The following is a 20,043-nucleotide window of genomic DNA, read 5'->3' as shown; positions in this document are numbered from 1 at the left end:
TGAATTATCTGAGTAGTCATAAGACAAAGACAAAGAAAGTAGCAACAATTGTCTATACGGATCAGGGGAAAATATCAGGTGTGTTTTAATTCATTTCCCTTTTGGCTTACCTTAATAAAGTATTTTTAAATTGAATTAGCTTGTTGTCATCTGTGTGAACCCCTCAATAAAAGCAGTTTAGTAATCCAATGCCAGGATGAAAAGGTATCAGCAATAATCAGCATTAATTTGACTTTTTTTAAATCAATCTGAAGGCATTCAATATCATTCCATCAAGTAGAAAACTTGAACATGGCCGCTAGTTTTCCTAGCAGCATATTTGGAAAATGGTATGGGAGAGGCAAAGCAAGCCAAGGATATCAGCATATATATTTTATACTATCAAGCATGGTGGTGGAGGGGTGATGGTTTGTGCTAGCAGCAGCTGAGACGATCATGAAGCCAGAGCTGCATGTAAACAGCAAAGACTGTTGCAAATCCACTTCCAAACACAGCAGGGAATCCAAAGCAGTATAACCATAATGAGAATGAGAAAAGCTGTAGCAATGAACCAATAAAATTAATTGACCTCAGCTCACTTTAAACACTATGGTGGTACGCTAAGGGAGCGGACAGTTAAAGCCATTTTATAAAGAATGGTTAATAAATGTGCTTAGTTAGAAAGCCAGCAGTTACCAGGGTGTGCTTAATTTTTCCCATGATTCTACATTAGACCATGCCAAATAGTTTTAACCAAAATGCTGCCCTCTGCTGGATTCTACTGAGCATTAAATCTGCCATCAGGCTTTGAAAATAAACTAAAAACCTTTAATCTAACCATTAATACTATCAAACAAGTCATTTTTTTTTCATATAGTCTGATATTAAATCCTGAGTTGATCTACTTTCACATTTACTATTACAAAACTGCTTTTTGAAGCTTATCCTGGGCAAAAAATTATCTCCTTTTACTTTCCTTCTATGCTAGTTGTATAAACAAAATATCCTATTACACACTCTTTATGAGTATAATGTGTATCTAGTTGAGGATTTATACAATTCTTTGTCATGATTTTGGTGTTTTGATCATTTGTTGTGCGCTTGATTATTTTTTTTTATGATTTTAATAAATGTACGTACTTCCCATTCGTGCTGAATTTTCTTATGATGTAATGCACCTTGAACAGCATCACCACAGAAATCTGCTATACAGATTTTTTTTATTACTTACTTACCTTTTTACCTTTTCATTGCTTTAAATATTAGTTCCAACATTTTTGTTTTTGTTATTAGCATCACCACCACTAAAGGATACCTGGCTTTGTCAATCCCCAAATGTTATTCAAAAAGGAAGAAATTATACTGAAGTTCGGATTATATGTTATAAATAAAACATTTATTTTACTGAGCATGAAACAGAGAGAGCATACTTAACCTTTGTTTTCAGTCATTTTAAGAGATTTTCTTTAAGTTAAAGTTATGGGTATTTATCCCCATCCAGCCTAAATCCATCTATATAGTTTGGACACTAGAGGGCGCTGATGGATCAAGTCATGATTTATTTTACATTATTTTATTTTCGATATAGTGATATGTGTAATTATTTCTCCGCTAGTATAACGCGGTCATACATTCTGAGTATTACGATGAGTTATAATTGAATTCTTATTTTTGTTATTTACCGTCATTTTGTGAAGCTGGCGCTTTAAGTCCGTTGAACCTCGCCTTCCATTGAACATGCGCGCAGAGGGAGAGAAACATCCCCAGTGAAAAAACAACAACAATCAGAAATTGCGGGGCTGGAAACAGAGATGACCCGATGAAAACGCAACACTTAGTAATTTAGTTCACTTAAACAGGCTCAGCCCTGCTGCTGCTATTTTAAATTAGAAACTTTATATGTCGGCGGCGACGAGCTCATGAACCTGGCGAGTCTGAGCGGAGATGCTGGCGGAAGCCAGCTTCTCTTCGCCAACTTTAACCAGGACAACACGTAAGGCTGGGCCGGGGAGAGAGTCCGGGGATGCTATGGCCTGTTGGGGCTTCAGGCTAGCTGCTGTTAGCTTCTAGCTAACTGCTGTTAGCTTGAAGCTAACTGCTGTTAGCTTGGTTTGTACCCACCAGGGCTCCTAGCCGGGTGACAGGTGCTAATGTGAAATATACGGGAAGATGTTTATCTATATAAAATGAAGAAAGCAAAGACAATGACAGTCAGACATTGAGTTAATGATTCATATAGGGTTTTATTTCACAAGAGACTAGCTTAGCATTTTAGCTAACGTGATGCAGTGAGGTCGGGGTCTAACTTTAGCCACAAAACATTTAAGTATTTAGTCTCGGAATTGCTTGTTAGGGTGCTGGAGTGAACGTTAAGTGTGTTTATAAGATATAATTGTTACTAAAATGTTATTAGGTTGTATTCACGTTGAGTGTTTTGGTCGTTCTTGTGAGGAATTGCTGTCATTTGGCTGCTAGCTTAGTTTTAAAACGTAAACATTCATTTTGATATTATGGAATGGATGTTGAACGGTGGAGGAGCCCGGTGTTTGGATTAGAAGTGTTGCATGGTGAGATCCAACTGCAGCCGGTGGAGCTCCATGCAACGATCAGTCACCACAGCTGTCTTCTTCCCCCTGGTTTCCCTGCAGGTCCTTGGCTGTTGGCACCAAGTCAGGATACAAGTTTTTTTCCTTGTCATCTGTTGACAAATTGGAGCAGATATATGAATGTAGTAAGTATTATGGAAGCCATATCCCTGCTTTTTTTAAAGCCTTTTCCTTTGTTTTCCAAGCAGCATTTACAGCAGATCACCATCTGTCATTATGCTGCTGCTCTGTCACATGTTTAACTGGTTGTTTAACTGGTTAAATTTGATGCAGTTTGTCTAGACAGGATGCGATCTTTTGCATATCAGAGATGGTTTTTACAAAAAAAAACACAAATTTACTGTTTAAGACTTTCTTTTAGACATTTATCTTTAACCTTCTAATCAGAATAAAGTTGTTTTCATATCTCTGTTGCCTTTTATTAACCCCTATACACATTTGAAGCTACAGTGTCGTGCAGGAGTAAAATTGAAATGTGTTTCAGTGCTGTCAACTTTGATGCAGCTAGATGAAGTCCAGTAAAACTAAAAGTCATGAAGCCCCTATTAGTATAAGAAAGTGAAAGAGAGCAAGACATAGAATAACCAGTGGGATAAGAAGGGTACTCATCAGGTAAGTGGCCAAGAGGCCTATGGTCCCTCAGAAGGCGCAGTGGAGAGCCTAAGCTGGAGTTTGAGAATACTTTGACTAGACAGCTGTTAGTTAAACACTCCTAAAACTGGCATTTCAAGGATGAGTGGCAGAAAGGATGTTTACAGTAAAAACACGTGATCGGAAGGGATTTAAATAAGCTTTCGGCCCTCATGTAAAACATTTTTTAGCTTAAAAAAAAAAACAATCTCTTTTTCTAGAGCGCATGGCAGTGGGAGCGTCATGCTGTGGGTACCCCCACATATTCTAATCTATATTAATCAATTGAAATGGTTCTTTCTAATTCTTCCACTTAAATCCTGCTAGAAAGCATACAAGCCCTTAGGCTTAAAATTTGCAAAGCCGCATCGGCACCGAAAAGGTGATGTTTTCTCTGTGTGTGTATATATTTCTTCAGCTGACACAGAGGATGTGTGTATCGTGGAGCGCCTCTTCTCCAGCAGCCTGGTGGCCATCGTGAGCCTGAAGGCGCCCAGGAAGCTCAAAGTCTGTCACTTCAAGAAGGGAACAGAGATCTGCAACTACTCTTATTCCAACACCATCCTGGCTGTGAAGCTAAACAGACAGGTAGGAGAGAACGGGAGAGAGTGTTAAATATATATATATTTTTTTTCTATCCCGAATGTTTGGTCATTTGTCAGGTAATGTTTGCATCTTCTTCCTGCAGAGGCTGATTGTGTGTCTGGAAGAGTCGCTTTACATTCACAACATCAGAGACATGAAAGTGCTGCACACTATCAGAGAGACGCCTCCTAACCCGTCAGGTCGGTTCATAGAGGAAACCAGATTTAGAAAGACAGACTGGCTGAGTATGTTTAAATGAGTCCGTTCTCCATCAAACGGCTCATGTTTAGGTTTGGTTCACAAATATCTTTCATCAAATGTGTTTCTTTAAATTAGAATATTGTCAAAACGTTAAATGAGCCAAATATATTAAAAAAGAGTGAAATATTTCAAGTCTTCATTCAGTTAATTTCTTTATGATGAAGCATTTCAGCAACAAAATCAGCTTCATAGGAAATGCAAGTATTGCATAAGAATAAGTTTTTAATACAGAAATGTCGGCCCGCTAAGTGGGACCGTACATTAGAGGGAGTCCATAATGGTTGTAAATCTACTGAGGAGTGCAGGAATCCCAGGTGGCTCCACCTCACCAGGCATCATGGAGTCACTGGTTGCTGGAACAGTGACACCAAGATCATTGAAGCTGTGTGAGCTGCAGCTGCTCAGTCCTGCTGGAAACATAAATCAGTCTGTCAGCAGAGGGAAGCATCAAACACTTCCTGGTAGAAGCCTCTGGGTTCTCGAAATAAAACGTTTAACAAATATTGTCATTAAAAAAAAGAGAACTTTTCTTTCTAAATGATTTCAGACATTACATGTCTGTTGGTTTTAATTTTTTATCCACACCTTGTAAATGCTAAATCTGAATTTATGTAACCCTTTTCTTTTCCCCCTAACCGTTCAGAAATTAAACCTACACTGATACACAGATCTCTAGGCAACTATTGGTTAGGTGCCTTGCTCAGGGGCAGGCGGAAGCTGCACTTAATCCACAACTTTCATATCGCAAGATGACTACCCACTGAGACGCTCTGGTTCTCCCTTTTTTTAACAACACTTTTTCCTTCCACTAACTTTCCATTAAAATGTATGAAAACAGCAGTCTGCAAACTGCTGGCTCCTGCAGCCATTTTCACCTCTATGCGAAAAACTGCAGAGTCGGGCTAGAACAGAAATAACATCTGAAATAAATAATTTTTAATGGTCTTAAGTTGTTTTTCTTTCTAAAAACCAGATTTTTTTATTAGTTTTTGCAGTGAAATCACCCAAATTAACAGAAATAAACACTTGAAATGTATCAATAGATCTGATTTATTTTCTAATTTTACCTTTCTGGACTAAATTACTGATATTTTCACTATTTCAGGATCTTTGTTGATGAAACCATCCAGCTTTCTCCAGTTCTAGATTGAAATGTGTTTCAGTGTTTCCTTTGTGGTTTGTGCTTCTCTCCAGGACTGTGCGCTCTCTCCATCAGCAATGATAACTGTTACCTGGCGTATCCAGGCAGCGCCACGATAGGAGAGGTCCAGGTGTTTGACACAGTCAACCTGGTAGGGAAACACAAACTGCTTGATCTTTGTTTTAGGGCTGAAATGTTTCTACTCCCTTCTCTGAAAGATTTAGGGTTTTATATGGCCCCTGTTCTGTTTGGGCTTCATTCAGTCCGACATAAACCCCGGTGTGTTTTGTTTCCTCAGAGGGCGGCCAACATGATTCCAGCTCACGACAGTCCCTTAGCAGCTTTGGCGTTTGACGCCAGTGGCACCAAGCTGGCCACGGCTTCAGAGAAGGTATCGTCTGACGCGTTGGCCTGTTGTCTGTCAGAGCACAGGGTGATCTTTGTGTTCGCTTCCTCTTCTCAGCCTGCGCCTTGTGTGTTTCGCTTCCTCCCCCAGGGCACAGTCATCCGTGTCTTCTCCATCCCAGAGGGGCAGAAGCTCTTTGAGTTCCGGCGAGGCGTCAAGAGGTAGAAGACGAATGATAACACATTTAGTAGTTGAGGAATTAAAGAGTTTTTGTCTGTATTTGCTAAATTGTACATTAATTGTGTTTTATTTAGGTGTGTGAGCATCTGTTCGCTGGCGTTCAGCATGGAAGGCTTGTATCTCTCTGCTTCCAGCAACACAGAGACGGTCCACATCTTCAAATTAGAGACACAGAAGGAGAAGTATGTGTAAGTGCCCTTTTTACCTTTCTATCTATATTATAATAATGTTAACCTTTAAAATAGAAATGGTGTGTGGCGTTGTGTCCACGGTTTTCCTTTCTTTAAATTCTTTTAATTTTCTACAAAAACAATCTGAAAATAATTGCTTTCATTTGATCCCAGTCATCCTGGTGGATCTCTTTAATTTTTGCAGTCAGAATGCACAGAGTTCTTCTCAAAACATCTGTTTTTGAAAATATCATCTCATATACTTAGTGGGATTTAGTTCTGGGTTTTGACTGAACCAAACATACCTTGATCTAAGCCCTCTCCACTGCAATTCTGGCAGTATGTTCATGTTTGTCCTACAGGAGGTTGAACCTCTGACATGGTTTCATGTCTTTATGGTGTTTTCTGTTCAGTTATTGTGTACTTCTGAATGTTCAAATGATACATTGTTACATTTTCTGTTAGTACGCTTGGTTTCACACCAGTTTTTTGTCGCTCGGGACCAAACAGGATATGAATGGATAAAAGTTTCATGATAGAGACTGAGGTACAGACATTGTCAGTAGCTCTCCCTTTTTTTTCTACATGATTTTCTATTGGAAAACGAGAAAATGAAGCTTGGCTGCAGCTTAGAAATAATACGCTGAAGCCCTGGAGACGCAGAATGGAAATTTCTGCCTTGTTCAGGACGAGGCGCTGATTACTGCTCCCTAACACACATCAGTAGGCTCCTCATCTGGTGCAGAAACCGACGGCCAGAAAGGTGATTTATGTGCATAATATCGAATCATATCCCGACAGAGTATGGTTGTTTTTTCAGACATAAATTACTGAGCATCAGACTTGGGCTGGGTGTGAACCGAGACCACCTCTTCAGGCTGCACTGTTTTGTTGAGTCCAGTTGTGCTTTCATTCTGACCCAAACAGGATCGAAATAAAGCTGCAGGTGTCAAAACAGCCTTTAAATGCCTCCCAGCAGGATTTTTCTCATTTAGTCTGACCAGGTGTCCTCCCCCAGCTCTGGTAAAACACCACATCATGATGCTGTGACCACTATGCTTCAAAGTGTGGATAATGTGTCCACATTCTTGCTTTATCTGGTCAGAGCTGCTAGATCCACATCTTTGTGTCATCAGTCTGAACAGAGATCTCTTGAGAAGTCGAGAGCTTGGGATTTTGTATTCTAGTCTAAAGGCTCCTTTAACTTTCTCCCTGAATCTGCTGTGCTCTTTCATCTCAATGAGGGTAGATTATTTTTCATCATACAGTGTTCCCGCGGGTCATTAAAAGTCATTAAATTGTTATTTTTTAAATTTTAATTGGCATTAAAATTCATTAAATGATTATGTGATTATCATGGCATTTAAATGCTTTATTTAAAAAAAAGTTTATCAAAATAATTTTGTCAGATATATTATATCGCAATCTGTTTGCGCGGAACTGCTTCTGGTTGATCGTAAAGCCGTATGTTTTCGGAAAAGAAGCCGGAGAAAAATCTAGAGAATGGGGAAAATGCAAATTTTAGCAAAAGTAGCTGGAAAACGAGGAATTCGGGACACGGCTGCAGCCTGTCGACAGTAAAGATGATGAAATATTTTGCAGTTATATATAAGAGATTCATGGGTACTTGTTGATGGCATTAAAAGGCATTCAATTAGGGTTACTCATTCCTGTATAAACCCTGTTATAAGGGGGCATCTGAATGTAATCTGTTGAACAGGATTTTATTTATTTCCATCAGATAAAGAGAAAAATGAAACCATGTTTCACATATTATGCACTGGAGTTTGGGATCTTTGTCTTATTGTTTTGTTGTTGTTGTTTTTTTTAGGCCAGCTGAGGAGCCCACAACTTGGGGAGGTTACTTGGGGAAGGTCCTGATGGCGTCCACAACCTACCTGCCTTCACAGGTCACAGAAATGTTCACCCAGGGGCGAGCTTTCGCCACCGTTCGCCTGCCCTTCTGCGGCTACAAGAACATCTGCGCCTTAGCTGTGTGAGCACACACACCCTCACTACAAAGCTTTCATTAATTACTCTGCACCATCTTTAACCTCTAAAGCTAGCTAAACATCAACAGATGTTTTCCTTTTTTAGTTTTCTCATTAGAGCAGATTTCTTTTATGGTTAACCAGGATCAGGTTGACATATTAACATCATTTAGTCCTGCTCCCTGCTGCTCACAGTTGCTCCCAGTTTGTTAGAAAGGATGACTGACTTCCTCCTACCAGGTCCTCAATCTGTTAATCTAAGAGCTGAAATGCAAATGAACAGGGAAATGGAGCGACTCTACCTTTGTGTGTGATCTACAGCTGAACTGGCTGCAGGTTTCTGATGGATCTTCATGTGTTTCTGAATCAGAATTCAGAAGATCCCCAGGCTGCTGGTGGCAGCAGCTGATGGGTACCTGTATCTGTACAACCTGGACCCTCAGGAGGGCGGTGAATGCACGCTCATGAAGCAGCACAGGTGAAGCTCAGAGAATGCAGAGGGAGGTTTGATGTTCCAGCTGAATGTGGGAGTTTTAATGCTTTCTCTCTCGTGATACAGGTTAGACAGCAGTGCAGAGCCTCCCAATGAGATCCTTGAGCAGGGGCCGCATGATCGCCCCCTTGTGGCCCAAACCTACAGTGCGGCTGTCACTAAAGGTAATTTAGAAAAACTGGATCTCTCTGAAATGTTATAACATCCATTTTGACCATGTGCTTGTCAGATACTCTGGAGATAAAAAGTTTGTTAAAGCAGGTTTATAGTAATGTGTTTCAGAGTTATATGATCAAATGCGAAATGAGTCTGTTTTTTGCTAGAAAAATATTTTCTGTAATCATGCTATAATGAAAGAAAATCATTGCAAACTTAAAGTTTCTACAAGGGGAATTTGAGACTAGCTAAATGTTCGCTAGGTTCTTAGCATTAGCTAAATTCCTATACTCTGACTCTCCTTAAACTTATCTACTGGGCTCCATCTTGCTGCCTTCTCTGACTCTCCTTTTACTGTGAGTCGGACAAAGCCGTAAACAGTGCAGTTGTTCTTCTATTGTTTTGTCTGTTATGATGACCCCACCCACGTTACCATGGGGCTCAGTGGAGATGGAAAAGAACCTGTTTAAAAAAAAGAGCTAAGATGACCTGATATGAAGTGAATAGCGTGGATAAAGTGAGAGTCAGGAATAAGAACTTTTTTGTCCCATAATTACTAAAAACATCTTTTCATCAACTTTTTTGTTTAAATGCATAATTTAAAGCATCACATTAGAGCTTGATTTAACCATCAAAGTTCAAATCCACTCATTAGCTTTTATGTAAATGGGCTGAAGAAGAGAAATTTCTTTTTTTAAATGTAGCAAATATTAACCTTGGATGGTGATCATCTGATTTCTGCGGCCGCTGGCGTTCTGATTGCAGCATTTCAATCGCACCTCTCTCTCTGACGTCTCTGAATGGCAAGAGCCACTGCTAATACTAGCTGACACGATACACTAAATAACATTTGCTCATTTGCAACACATTTATTAAAATGTTTTTCCGTTTCTGATCCGTGGTCTGAACACATTGTTCTATTTATTGGGAGAAGCGTCACACAGGTGCTACAAGTCAAATCAGGTGGTTTATTATGCAACTTAATGTATAATAAACATCTTTGATTTCTATTTTAGATATTGTCCTTTTCACCTCTCTATAAATGCAAGTATGATTGAATAAGAGCAACAGAATTATGTAATATTTTAGAGGTCCATTCGTGAGATGTGCTGTTGGCAGCGGCTGGAGGGCGCCTCTTGTGGCTGGGGGTGACGCAGTGAGACTTAACTGGACCCCATCTTTGCTTGACTTCTAAAAGTCTTTAGCAGAGATCAATATTTGAGAAAACAACTTCATGCATTCTTGTAAACACAGCAGAGGATCTGTGTTCCTGCGGGCATGCGTGGCTTTATACCAGGAGATTTTTATCCCCCGGTTTTTGAGATTCTTATGATGGAAAAAAAATATTAAATTTTTAAAAACTTTATACACATCTTCACCTGAGTGGCTTATAAATGTGCACCGTATGTTTCTTACATGTTTGTAATGTGACGTATGTGCTGCAAACTGTGACTCTCAGTCCTGATTGCCTCAAGCATCTGAGCGTTGCTCTTGTTTTTTAGGTTACTGTGAAGAACAAGGCGCAGTCGGAGGGTCGGGGATCGAAGAGGACCTGAACGACCTCCGCTTAGAGGAGGAAAACGAGCAACCGCCGCTCATCCTTGAAACCGACTGACCTAGCCGATGTCTGATGCTTTGAGGCTTCCTCTGGTGCTGCTAAACACCAGACACGAGGAGTCGCAGATCAACAACCTGCCTTTCAGTCTGTCTGTGCGTCATTCTGTCCACATACCAGTCGATTTATTTTCCTTCCTTCCATCCTCTTTTCCCCCCTTAGTTTTTTTTTTTTTTTTTTGCCTGTGCAGGCCAAATTCTGCAGCTTTGCATGTACATGTGCCAACTGCTCAGACGACGCTTCATCGTGAAAACGAGCCCCCGCCCTGCGAGCGTGCTCCAACAAACGCGCAGGAATAAAAACAACAATGTAGCTGTCTCACTTGTTTTTGTTTTTCATTTTGGACCCGTATATAAATGCAACCACTGTGTAAAATGAAAAGTGATCGTGTAAAAGTGCCTCTTTTTTTTTTTTTTTTTCCGCTTTTTTAAAAATTAATTCCATTTAAAACGGGAGGATATCATTTCATCGCTGGGAATAAAACCTGTTTTTAGTCAGCTAAGCTTGATCTGTGATCCCGAATTCTTTTTCGTCTGGCACAGAAAGAGAAGCGAAGATTTTACAGAGGCGAAAACGCTTCTGCGCTTAGCTGAGTTTTGTGTGTGTGTGTTGGGCGTGTACAGTAGCTAAACATCTATCCCCTTTTACCTCATCCAAACAGACCTGCACTCATTGGTTGATTTCTCTTTTTAATGACTGATTTTTTTTTTTTTTTTTTACAACAAACTCTTCATCTAATGGAACCCAATGATGTGTCATGCGTATGCAAACGTGCATGGTGTTGTCGACGTGGTACTGTGCCCATCCATCGCAGACATGAGTGGGAAAGGCCTCTCCTTCATCCTACTCCGTATCTCTACCCTGTACATTACTAGATGTGGTCAGATAATGCTGCTCCCGATCAGTCTGGGAGGGGGGGTGGATGTTTGACCAGGAGAGGAAACGTTGGACTAAAGCTTTGATCTGAAGGACAGGCTGAGCCTCTTCAACTGGTCCAGAATGCTGCATGGTTCCCTGTTAATCCTTTAGTGTCTTTAGTTACCCCCCCATGAAGGATTAGCCGTGGGATTACGGAGCGGCAGACATTTTCTAATAATTTTGTACAATATGTAAGACATTCATCTGAAGTTTAATGAAAATAAAATTCTGTATTGATGTATTTGGATTTGCTCTTCATCTCTGAGAAATGTCTGACTTTCCTGAATGGTTTCAATTTTAACCATCTGAATTTTAGGCCTGTAGAAATCTAAACTCCTGAGAGGCGGTGGAAACTTATTGGCTTCATTCCAATTTAAATGGAGCCAACATAGTTTATATATAAGGCATATTTTATTTTTTATCTGGTACGGAGGATACCTTTAAAAAGTGCTTTGATTTTGTCTGGTTTTTGTAAACTAAACATGATTCATATAAGAGAAAACTTGTCTGAATTTCAATTCGGATGTGCAGAAAAAAAGGGTTATGGATGGTTTTGAGACTTATAAAAGAATAAACAGGTTACCCAAAAGCTATTTCTAATTTTGCGTTTGAGCAAAAATTAGTCATATGTTTAATGTGAGCTGTGGAAATTGTCAAGTGATATGCATGTGTTTATATTTTGCATAATAATTATGAAATAAAAAAAAGCTAAAACAGGATTATGAAATATCCTGTTTTCGTTCATTTGACTGTACAGTCTGTTTGAACACTAATGAAAATTCATATTTGTGGATCTAATTCTAATACTGTTTATCAAAAAGAAAAGGGCTAACTGCCACAGGCGGGGACTGTATAGTTTGGTAGCTTTCAACATATAAGCTCAATTTAAAACACTTTTTAATGCTTGTTTAGAAGTATGCTTTGACTCAATTTATACTTTGAGCAGAAGAAAAGGTTTTATATCATTGACGCCTGGTGTTATTAAGCATCATACTAAAATGTACTCTAATTGTAGATGTAATGTTTAAATTAATTATTTAATGTAATATCTAGCTGGGGGAAAAAAAGTATTATACATACAGATTTAAGTGTTAAATGTGTGCACATTTAGTTTATTATAACAAAATAGGACAAAACTTCTACAGAAAATGACTCATTTAGACTGAACAAATACATCTAATGTTTACTAATACTACAGTACAGCTCCATAGTATTCATATATTTGCATTAAGACTAATCACTAAAGATTAGGGTCATGCCAAGAAGGCAATCCAGCATCACCACCTTAGAGCTCATTTATTTCTTTAATTGCCATATCATTCTTCCACTTTTGACCAGAGTATAAATAATGTTTTACTTTTGAGGGGTTTTTTTTTGTTTGTTTGTTTTTTGCTACAAAGTAATCAGAAACATGGTTAAAGAAAGAATCTCTGGGTGTGTTTGGTGGCGCAGTGGTTAGCGCACATGACCTGGGTTCAAATCAGACCTGTGGTCCCTCCCCTCTCATAACCCCTTTCCTGTCAGTCTACTCTCCAAAAAACAGCCACTGCTGAAAAAACAAAACAAAAAAAGAAAGTCTCCACCTGCCAGGTTTTTTAAACTCTTTTCATCATCACACTGTCCTTAATTATTGGAAACCAGTTGTCACTAACCAGTTTAACGTGTATTGTGAGAGGGTGTTGGACCATGTTAAGCTAGGTGTAACAGCAATCAGGTTGCATCCTGTTAAAAAAAATCCATGTACTTTATGTAGGACACAGTGGAAAAACCATAGCTTGAGTTGCTTTTTAATTAATGTGGAATAAAATTAATAGGAATAAAAAAATCTATTCTTATTTTAAGAGTAAGGTTGTTTTAAACTAGCACATTTTGTACATTGTATTTATACTAAAACTGCAAAAACTGATTTGAAAATGCGTGTCTTTCCAAGTAGGTAAAGGTATCAGCTAATAAAATGAGTATTCTGGCCCCTGAAAAGACATACTTGTATATACTGTACTTGAAATAAGATAATGATTTTGTTTTGTTTTGTTTTTTTGTTATATTGAAAACTTTCAACCAATCAGTCTCTAAATTCGATCAAATTGACTCTGTAAATTGCCTGGTGATTTATCAATTCAATTTATTTATACAGCGCAAATTCACAACACATTTGATCTCAAGGCACTTTGCAGACACAATTCTACCTGGTTCCCACTGTCAGATTGGTTCAAAGTTTTCTAAGAAAAATCAGTTGATTGCATCGACTCATTGACTCTTCTGCAATCCCTCACAACCAAGCATGCTTGTAGCGACAGTGGGAAGGAAAACTCCCTTTTAACAGGGAGAAACCTCCAGCAGAACCAGGATCAGTGTGAGCGACCATCTGCTGAGGCTAACTGGGGTTCAAGGAGACAGAAGCAGACATACTGCTTGGCATGCTGTTAACCAGTTCCACAGGTGGCCCCGTCCAGTAAACACACATCCAGGCATGTGCTTCTTACAAAAGGTAAACTATTGCAAAGACAGGTGGAGCAACATGGGACACAAATAAATACGTTTTGCTTCAAGCCGTAGGATTATCCACAGGCGAGCAATGAAAAGAAGTGTAGAACCAGCAGAGAATGATGGACAGTGTGCTGTGGACTCCACATCAGTCTGGGCCTCTTCTAGGTTCTATTATAAGTCCCAGTTTCTGAGGAGGAACGTGTCTCCTCTGGACTTGGACAGCCACATCTCTTCCTCACAGGTGGAGTCAAAGACATCAAAGGCCTGCTGACAAAACGAGCAAAATAACGGACCAATAGCAGCACGTCGCTACAAGGTAGAGCAGCATGGGGCTGCAGGTTTTTTAATCACCTGATATCATTCTAGCCCAACCTTAAAAAACGTGGCCTCTCAAAGATAAACATTAACATTAAAACAACCTGATTAATTTGGAAAAATATAAGAAATATGTTTGAATGGTAAAGTTTTAGAAGTTTGTATCCTACAATTAGCTTCTGGAGTAACATGCATTTCATTCTGCAGCAACATTGGAGCAGCTCAGCGTTTTTCACTTATGAGTTTATTCACTGTCATTGAAATCAATAGCACTGCTGCTTTCTCAGCCTCACCCATGAGTCCTGGCTTTTCTCCACCTAGAAGCTAATGAAAAATGCGATCTCTTCCCTCCTAAGCCTGTTGCTGACCCAACAGGACAGAGACTAGTAGTTTATAAAAGCCACATGTCAGACCTTTCCCTTTGGTTAAATGTTCTATTCAAAGCTGGTGTGTTTAGTCATAATACGGTATATATGTATATATATATAAGAACATCACATAAAAGAAGAACACATACAGCCTGGTGAGAGGTAGAAATATTGGATTCTTACATAATCTAAACCTTAATAATCTCACTATAATTCTGATTTTTGTCAATATCTAAATTGATTCACAAAGAGTGAAGTAGAGTTTGCAACCAACATAGAGAGTTCCACATCTAAGCTCACACTTTAGATTGCAGGTTTGTGTGTAGGCAGCGATTGTCCGTTTTGTTGCAGGCCCCAGAAACAAATAAGGAAAATGCAGCTTTGTGTTTAATTTTCATCATTTCTCTGTGAGAGACGGTGGCTCTTTTGTGACAAACATCAGCTGTTTATCCTCTTTAATGAGGGGAGATGGAGACATTTAAAAGGGGATGGAACAGCTACAGAGAGACAGAGGAGGATAATTGCAGCTGATTTCCCTGAGAGCAGATCAGAGGAGTGTTGATTTTCAGTGTCAGCACTCTGAACAACACAGACAGATGTTTGCTCTCCCAAGATGCCCCCGTAACGACTTCCAAGTTATTTTCCTGCTCCCTGAACAAATCATCCCGGTGATTAAACACTGCCAGCAGCTGGCCCATTTCCATATGTCACTGTGTTTTGACTCTTAAGCAATTCATCTCAAGGGTGGAGGCTACAGATCAACACACTGCACTTGCCATGCCCACACTGCAATAATTAACATCTATGTAAGTCTTTTATTTTTATTATTGTATTTTTTCTTGAGTTGAGCAGGTAAGAGAGGCATTTTGTAAATGGAATAATACATTTTACATTTAAAATAAGAAAAAACAAAAAACCAACAGCTGTCTCTTATTTTAAGTGCTTAATATCTAATTATCTTAATATAAGAGTAAACATACTTTTCCCATTGGAAGATCATCTTATTTACCTGCTCCAATTAAGGGTAAATACACTTGTTTTAAGATATTTTACTAATTTCTAGATCGTTTTTGCAGCCCACCTCTCCTCTCTGCGAGAATAACTTACTTTTTTCTTACTTTTTCTGTTTTCATTAACGTGTGTTGTATTTTCAAAATACTATAAGTAAACACTTATATGTAAGAATTTAAAAAAATATATATACAAAATCTTTTATCATGACTTAAACGTAAAGCAGGGTATTAGTAAATCATTGAATTTGGTAGATGGTAGCTATTCCTTTTAAAAGCAACTATTTCCTTTCCACTGTCGTGGCATGCTTGCTGGTGCAGGAACTGCTAAAGGTTCAACAACAAGGTACAAGTAGACGTCAACCATTGCTACGTTCTCATCCAGGTGAAGCGAAACTTGCAAAGTTAATGACCCAAAAAACAACAATGCAGCAGACTGACTACCACCTAACAATACATATATTTAACTTACATTTATATAAATGTATGAAGTATATACGTATGTTAAACATTTTTTACTGAAATTGTTACTTGAAGGCTGGATTATTGTAATTCTTTACTATCAGGAAGTCCACAAACTTCAGCTGATCCAAAAATGCTGCAGCCAGAGTTCTGATGAAAATGAAAAAGAGAGATCATATCTCTCCTATCCTGGCTTCTCTTTATTGGCTTCCTGTAAAATCCAGAATATAATTTAAATTCCTCCTTCTCACATATAAAGCCTTAAATAGGCAAACGCCATCTTATATCAGAGATCTGATTGTTCCTTATGTTCCTAACAGAGCACTTCGATCTCAATCTGCAGGTTTACTAGTGGTTCCTAGAATTTCTAAAAGTAGAATGGGAGGCAGATCTTTTAGTTATCAGGCTCCTCTCCTGTGGAACCAACTACCAGTTTTAGTCCGTGAGGCAGACACCCTGTCTACGTTTAAGGGTAGACAGGATTTTAGGAAGGATGTTCTGGGATTATAACAATATTTATTGGTGTCAACTGCAATAAAGACTTGAACAAAGATAGAAAATATTTAAAGATTATTGTGTTTTGCTTTGTTTTATTTTTTGCAATATGCCACTTTGTACATTCAATGTTCATCCTAAAATAAAATGTTAAACTGCACACAGTAATTCATTTTATTTTTTCAAATGACCAAAAGTGAAAATAAAAAAAATAAATAAAATACATCAGGTAGAAACACATATCGATCCCAGTCCTACTATCAGCTTTTTTGATTTTACAGTCATCTCTAACTATCCTGATTGAAATAAATCCCTTATTAAAGGATTATGATTGCCAAAATGGTCTGATGGCTGTTAGAGTGAGACAAACCATGGTTTTCTCCCAGGGTTGTTTCTCACCATCACCATAGTTTTATACCTATTACTTTTTGCACTAACATGGAAAAGTATAGGGGAGGAGCTTTGATTTCCTTCATTGCCATGGCTTGTTATATATATATATATATATATATATTCTCTCTCAAACAGCCCAGGCAGACAGAAAGTCACTGTCAGTCAAAATATAAAAAAGTATCTGGTTACGTTTATATCAATTTTTATTATTATTTTTTGACGCCTTTTTTCTTAGCATACCATAAACAGAACTGCCAGAAGGTCTCAGTCCATCCAAACTCTGCTGAAGAGCTGCATGGAGTCTGCCTCATCCTCTATGGTCTTTATGTTCTTTTCAAAATCATTTGCTAAAAAACCTGTCCTGCCTTATTGCCTCAGAGGGCATGCTGAAGAGCTTAAAACAACCAAATGCACTCTAGCAACCAGAGTTGACTAGAGCTGACTCCCTCTAAAGGATAAACACCAGCCCTGCTATTTAACGCTGGGTCTGGATCAGGGGTGAGCCACTACTATGCTACCTGCAGCGTTTGCATGCATCCCTGCTCCAACACAGCTGGAACAAACGAATGGTTAATGGTCAAGCCTCTATTACTTTTGTAGACATGCCAAGAAGGTAATTTTAGCCTTTTCTTACAGGTGTGTTGGGAAGCACCCAAAAGCTGCAGGACAGCAGTACTAGAGGACTTACATTGGCTGCCGCTGGCCGGCTGGCACATAGACGCTCAGGGCTGCATTTTTATTAGACTAGATAGAGAGATTAGATTTACAAATCCAACAGATGATTGTGATGCAGATTTTTAAATTGAAGAGCTGGATGCTGCTGTCACAAAATGACATTAAGTAAACCCACAGGTTCAAACGGCCTCAATCTTAATCTTTACCTTTTTTTTTTCTTTTTCTTTTAAAAATATAAGGAAATTATTATTTAAACCCTTGTTGATTTGGAAGTGAAGCAGGGTTTGATTGTTCTGATCCTGAGACCAGGTAAAAATAAATAATATTAGATAACTAAAGCCCTATTATTCTATCGAAAAAAGACTAACATTTTTTCCAGCTGTATTGCAGCCCCACTTAAAAACTGAATTCCATTGCATCAGTCCTGTGAGTCTAGACGTAAATAAAGAGTCCCTGGCCGACTCATGTAATTTAGTATCAAGAACTTTGTTACAGCAATACTGCTGCCCTCTTCCAAAAGGGATCAATTTGTACATCGACAACATAATGAAAAGAAAAACTAAGCCTTCTGAAAAAATGACCCCAGAGGCTGCAGATAAACAAAAGGGTCTGAGGTTGCAGGCCAGCAAAAAGACAACAATTGAGCAGGACAGGTAGGAGCACATTTTTATGGAAGACTTGATTAATTATTATAATCATCCGTAAACATTTGGGTTTGGTTAAAAACCTCATGGGCGTAGGTTTTGCATAGGGACCATAGGGACATGTCCCTACCAAAATTTTGGCCCGACCTACTTGTCCTTACCAATAATTCTACGTAAATAACATGTTTATAATTTACCATACAGCGTTGTTGCAGCAGTTGCTTCTTTTTTCACAACTTGTATATTTAAGTTAATATTTTAAATGCTGTGTCAGTTCATCTCATAGTCCCCGGGACCATGTAAATACAATACGTCTATTTGCAGCCCCTTGAATATGTTATTTTGCTTTGTTTTACAATACAGAGAATATCAGCATATCAGATAAAAAAATAAGACTGGGTTTTACCTCTGTTTACCTGTGCAAAATTCTTTTTCTTCCCAAGTTGTCCCATATTATTCTGAGCCACTCATGCTTCAAACATTGATAAACAGCATCTTGTGTGTTTAGTGCTTATAAGATTTGTTTAAATTTAGCAAAAAATACTGTTTTTCCCTTAAAAAAAATGTGTCCTGATGCTCACGTTAAGCATAACTGACATCAGACCAATTCAACTTAAGACCAATTGTGTCCCTATCAAAATTGAGATCAAACCTAAGCCCTTGAAAAACCTTCATTTAAAATGCATAATTTTGTTTTCTTTCTTATATGCTTTCTGAAGTATAAATGTTATATTTTAAAAACACGTTGGATTCACATTATATTCCTTTGCTGTGTTTCACAGGTGTACCCCCTCCTCGAAAAACAACAAACAGATGTACACATTCATAAGTACATGAGCAGCGTAAGTGATGCACTACTAGAGCAGGGAGGCAACTAAAATAGGAGCACAAACACAATCTGAATGGAAATAATACCGAATATAGCAAATTGATGGGTGAATTGGGACATTTTATGAATGCTGTTGGGCAGATTTAATAAGGTTAAGTGTGATGGGAAGGGGGAGAGTTTGACGCAGAAGTTGACCGAAAAACAAATAAACGGAGTCTGCACGTGAGTGCTTATGCGACAATGTGTGTTTGAATGTTAGTAATCCGAGCCTCTGGAAGCAGCCTCAGTGCTAATGTGGATTTACAGAGTCCTGTAAACACACTGAAAAGAGACTCCATTGTTTTCTCACCTAATACTACAGACATGCAACTAAATAACCCAATCCCATAATCTGTCTTTCAGACCTTTGTAACTGTGTTGGCCTCCCATGCTAAAAGCAATGCATTTCTTAAAAAAAAAAAAAGAAAAAAAAAGAGAGATACTGAAAAACACATGGATCAAAGTTATGCATGAAAACTTCGAGCCAAAACAGGTGTGAGCCTCAGCCTTGTATTGCTATACAGTATCAGTGATAACATGATTAAATATAAAAAGCACTTACCAAATGCAAATTGTATTCATTAAAGACAAAAGATTTTTAAATCAACTGCTAATATTTGAAAAAATCTGCCAGTGCCAGTCTGTTAAATCCCTGTAGGTGATTTTTGGCCTATTCCTCCTTGCTGTGACTGAGTCACATTGAAAGGATACCACGATACCTCTTTCGGATTTAGGGCTCGAGTTTGATTAGAACTTTCCAAATCATCCTACTGTTTTTTTTTATTAGAAGTGAATTTGTTTCTAAGTTTGCTGCATTCCCCAAGTGTAGTTTAATATTAGGATATCATGCTATTGGTCAAACAATCTCCTTCGAGGGGAGCCTGACAGCAAAGCAGGCCCAAACCATCACACTACCACCCCTATGTTCTTCTGTTATAATATTCACTTTCTAAATTTGCTAATTTACCACTTCTTTCATGAGTCTTTATAAGAATTTCATCAAAGTTTCTTGGATTATGGTGGTTCTTTTTGGCAAATTTGGGAAAAATCCTGTTTGGTGGTTTTATTTTTTAACTATTATTTAGAGAACAAAATATTTAAACAATAATCTTAACACTGTTATTTAAGGAACATATTTAACTATGACTGACTGCTAAAAAAAAAATGTATGTATCCTGTGCTATGGCAAGAAAGC

At 38.4% G+C, this 20,043-nt stretch overlaps 1 protein-coding gene across 2 annotated transcripts; it reads left to right on the top strand.

Annotated features, from left to right (window-relative positions):
* Positions 1 to 1,588: 1,588 nt before the first annotated feature.
* On the top strand, positions 1,589 to 11,778 carry wipi2 (WD repeat domain, phosphoinositide interacting 2). 2 transcript variants are annotated; one of them, XM_015378634.1, is made up of 12 exons: positions 1,589 to 1,972; positions 2,628 to 2,710; positions 3,634 to 3,803; positions 3,904 to 4,000; positions 5,256 to 5,353; positions 5,501 to 5,593; positions 5,699 to 5,769; positions 5,863 to 5,970; positions 7,790 to 7,954; positions 8,320 to 8,427; positions 8,509 to 8,606; positions 10,101 to 11,778. In XM_015378634.1, exons 1-12 carry the CDS (start codon positions 1,899 to 1,901, stop codon positions 10,211 to 10,213), a joined length of 1,278 nt encoding a protein of 425 aa, XP_015234120.1. In that variant the 5' UTR covers positions 1,589 to 1,898; the 3' UTR covers positions 10,214 to 11,778. The 2 variants fall into 2 exon arrangements, with proteins under 2 accessions (XP_015234120.1, XP_015234117.1); XM_015378631.1 differs by having other exon boundaries at positions 1,592 to 1,972; positions 5,863 to 5,976; positions 10,101 to 11,774.
* The last annotated feature ends 8,265 nt before the right edge of the window (positions 11,779 to 20,043 follow it).

This window comes from Cyprinodon variegatus, unplaced genomic scaffold (assembly GCF_000732505.1).
Source record: "Cyprinodon variegatus isolate N-32 unplaced genomic scaffold, C_variegatus-1.0 Scaffold175, whole genome shotgun sequence".
Taxonomy (NCBI): domain Eukaryota; kingdom Metazoa; phylum Chordata; class Actinopteri; order Cyprinodontiformes; family Cyprinodontidae; genus Cyprinodon; species Cyprinodon variegatus.
Note: the sequence above shows the minus strand (reverse complement) of the source record. Positions and strands in the feature narration are given on the sequence as shown.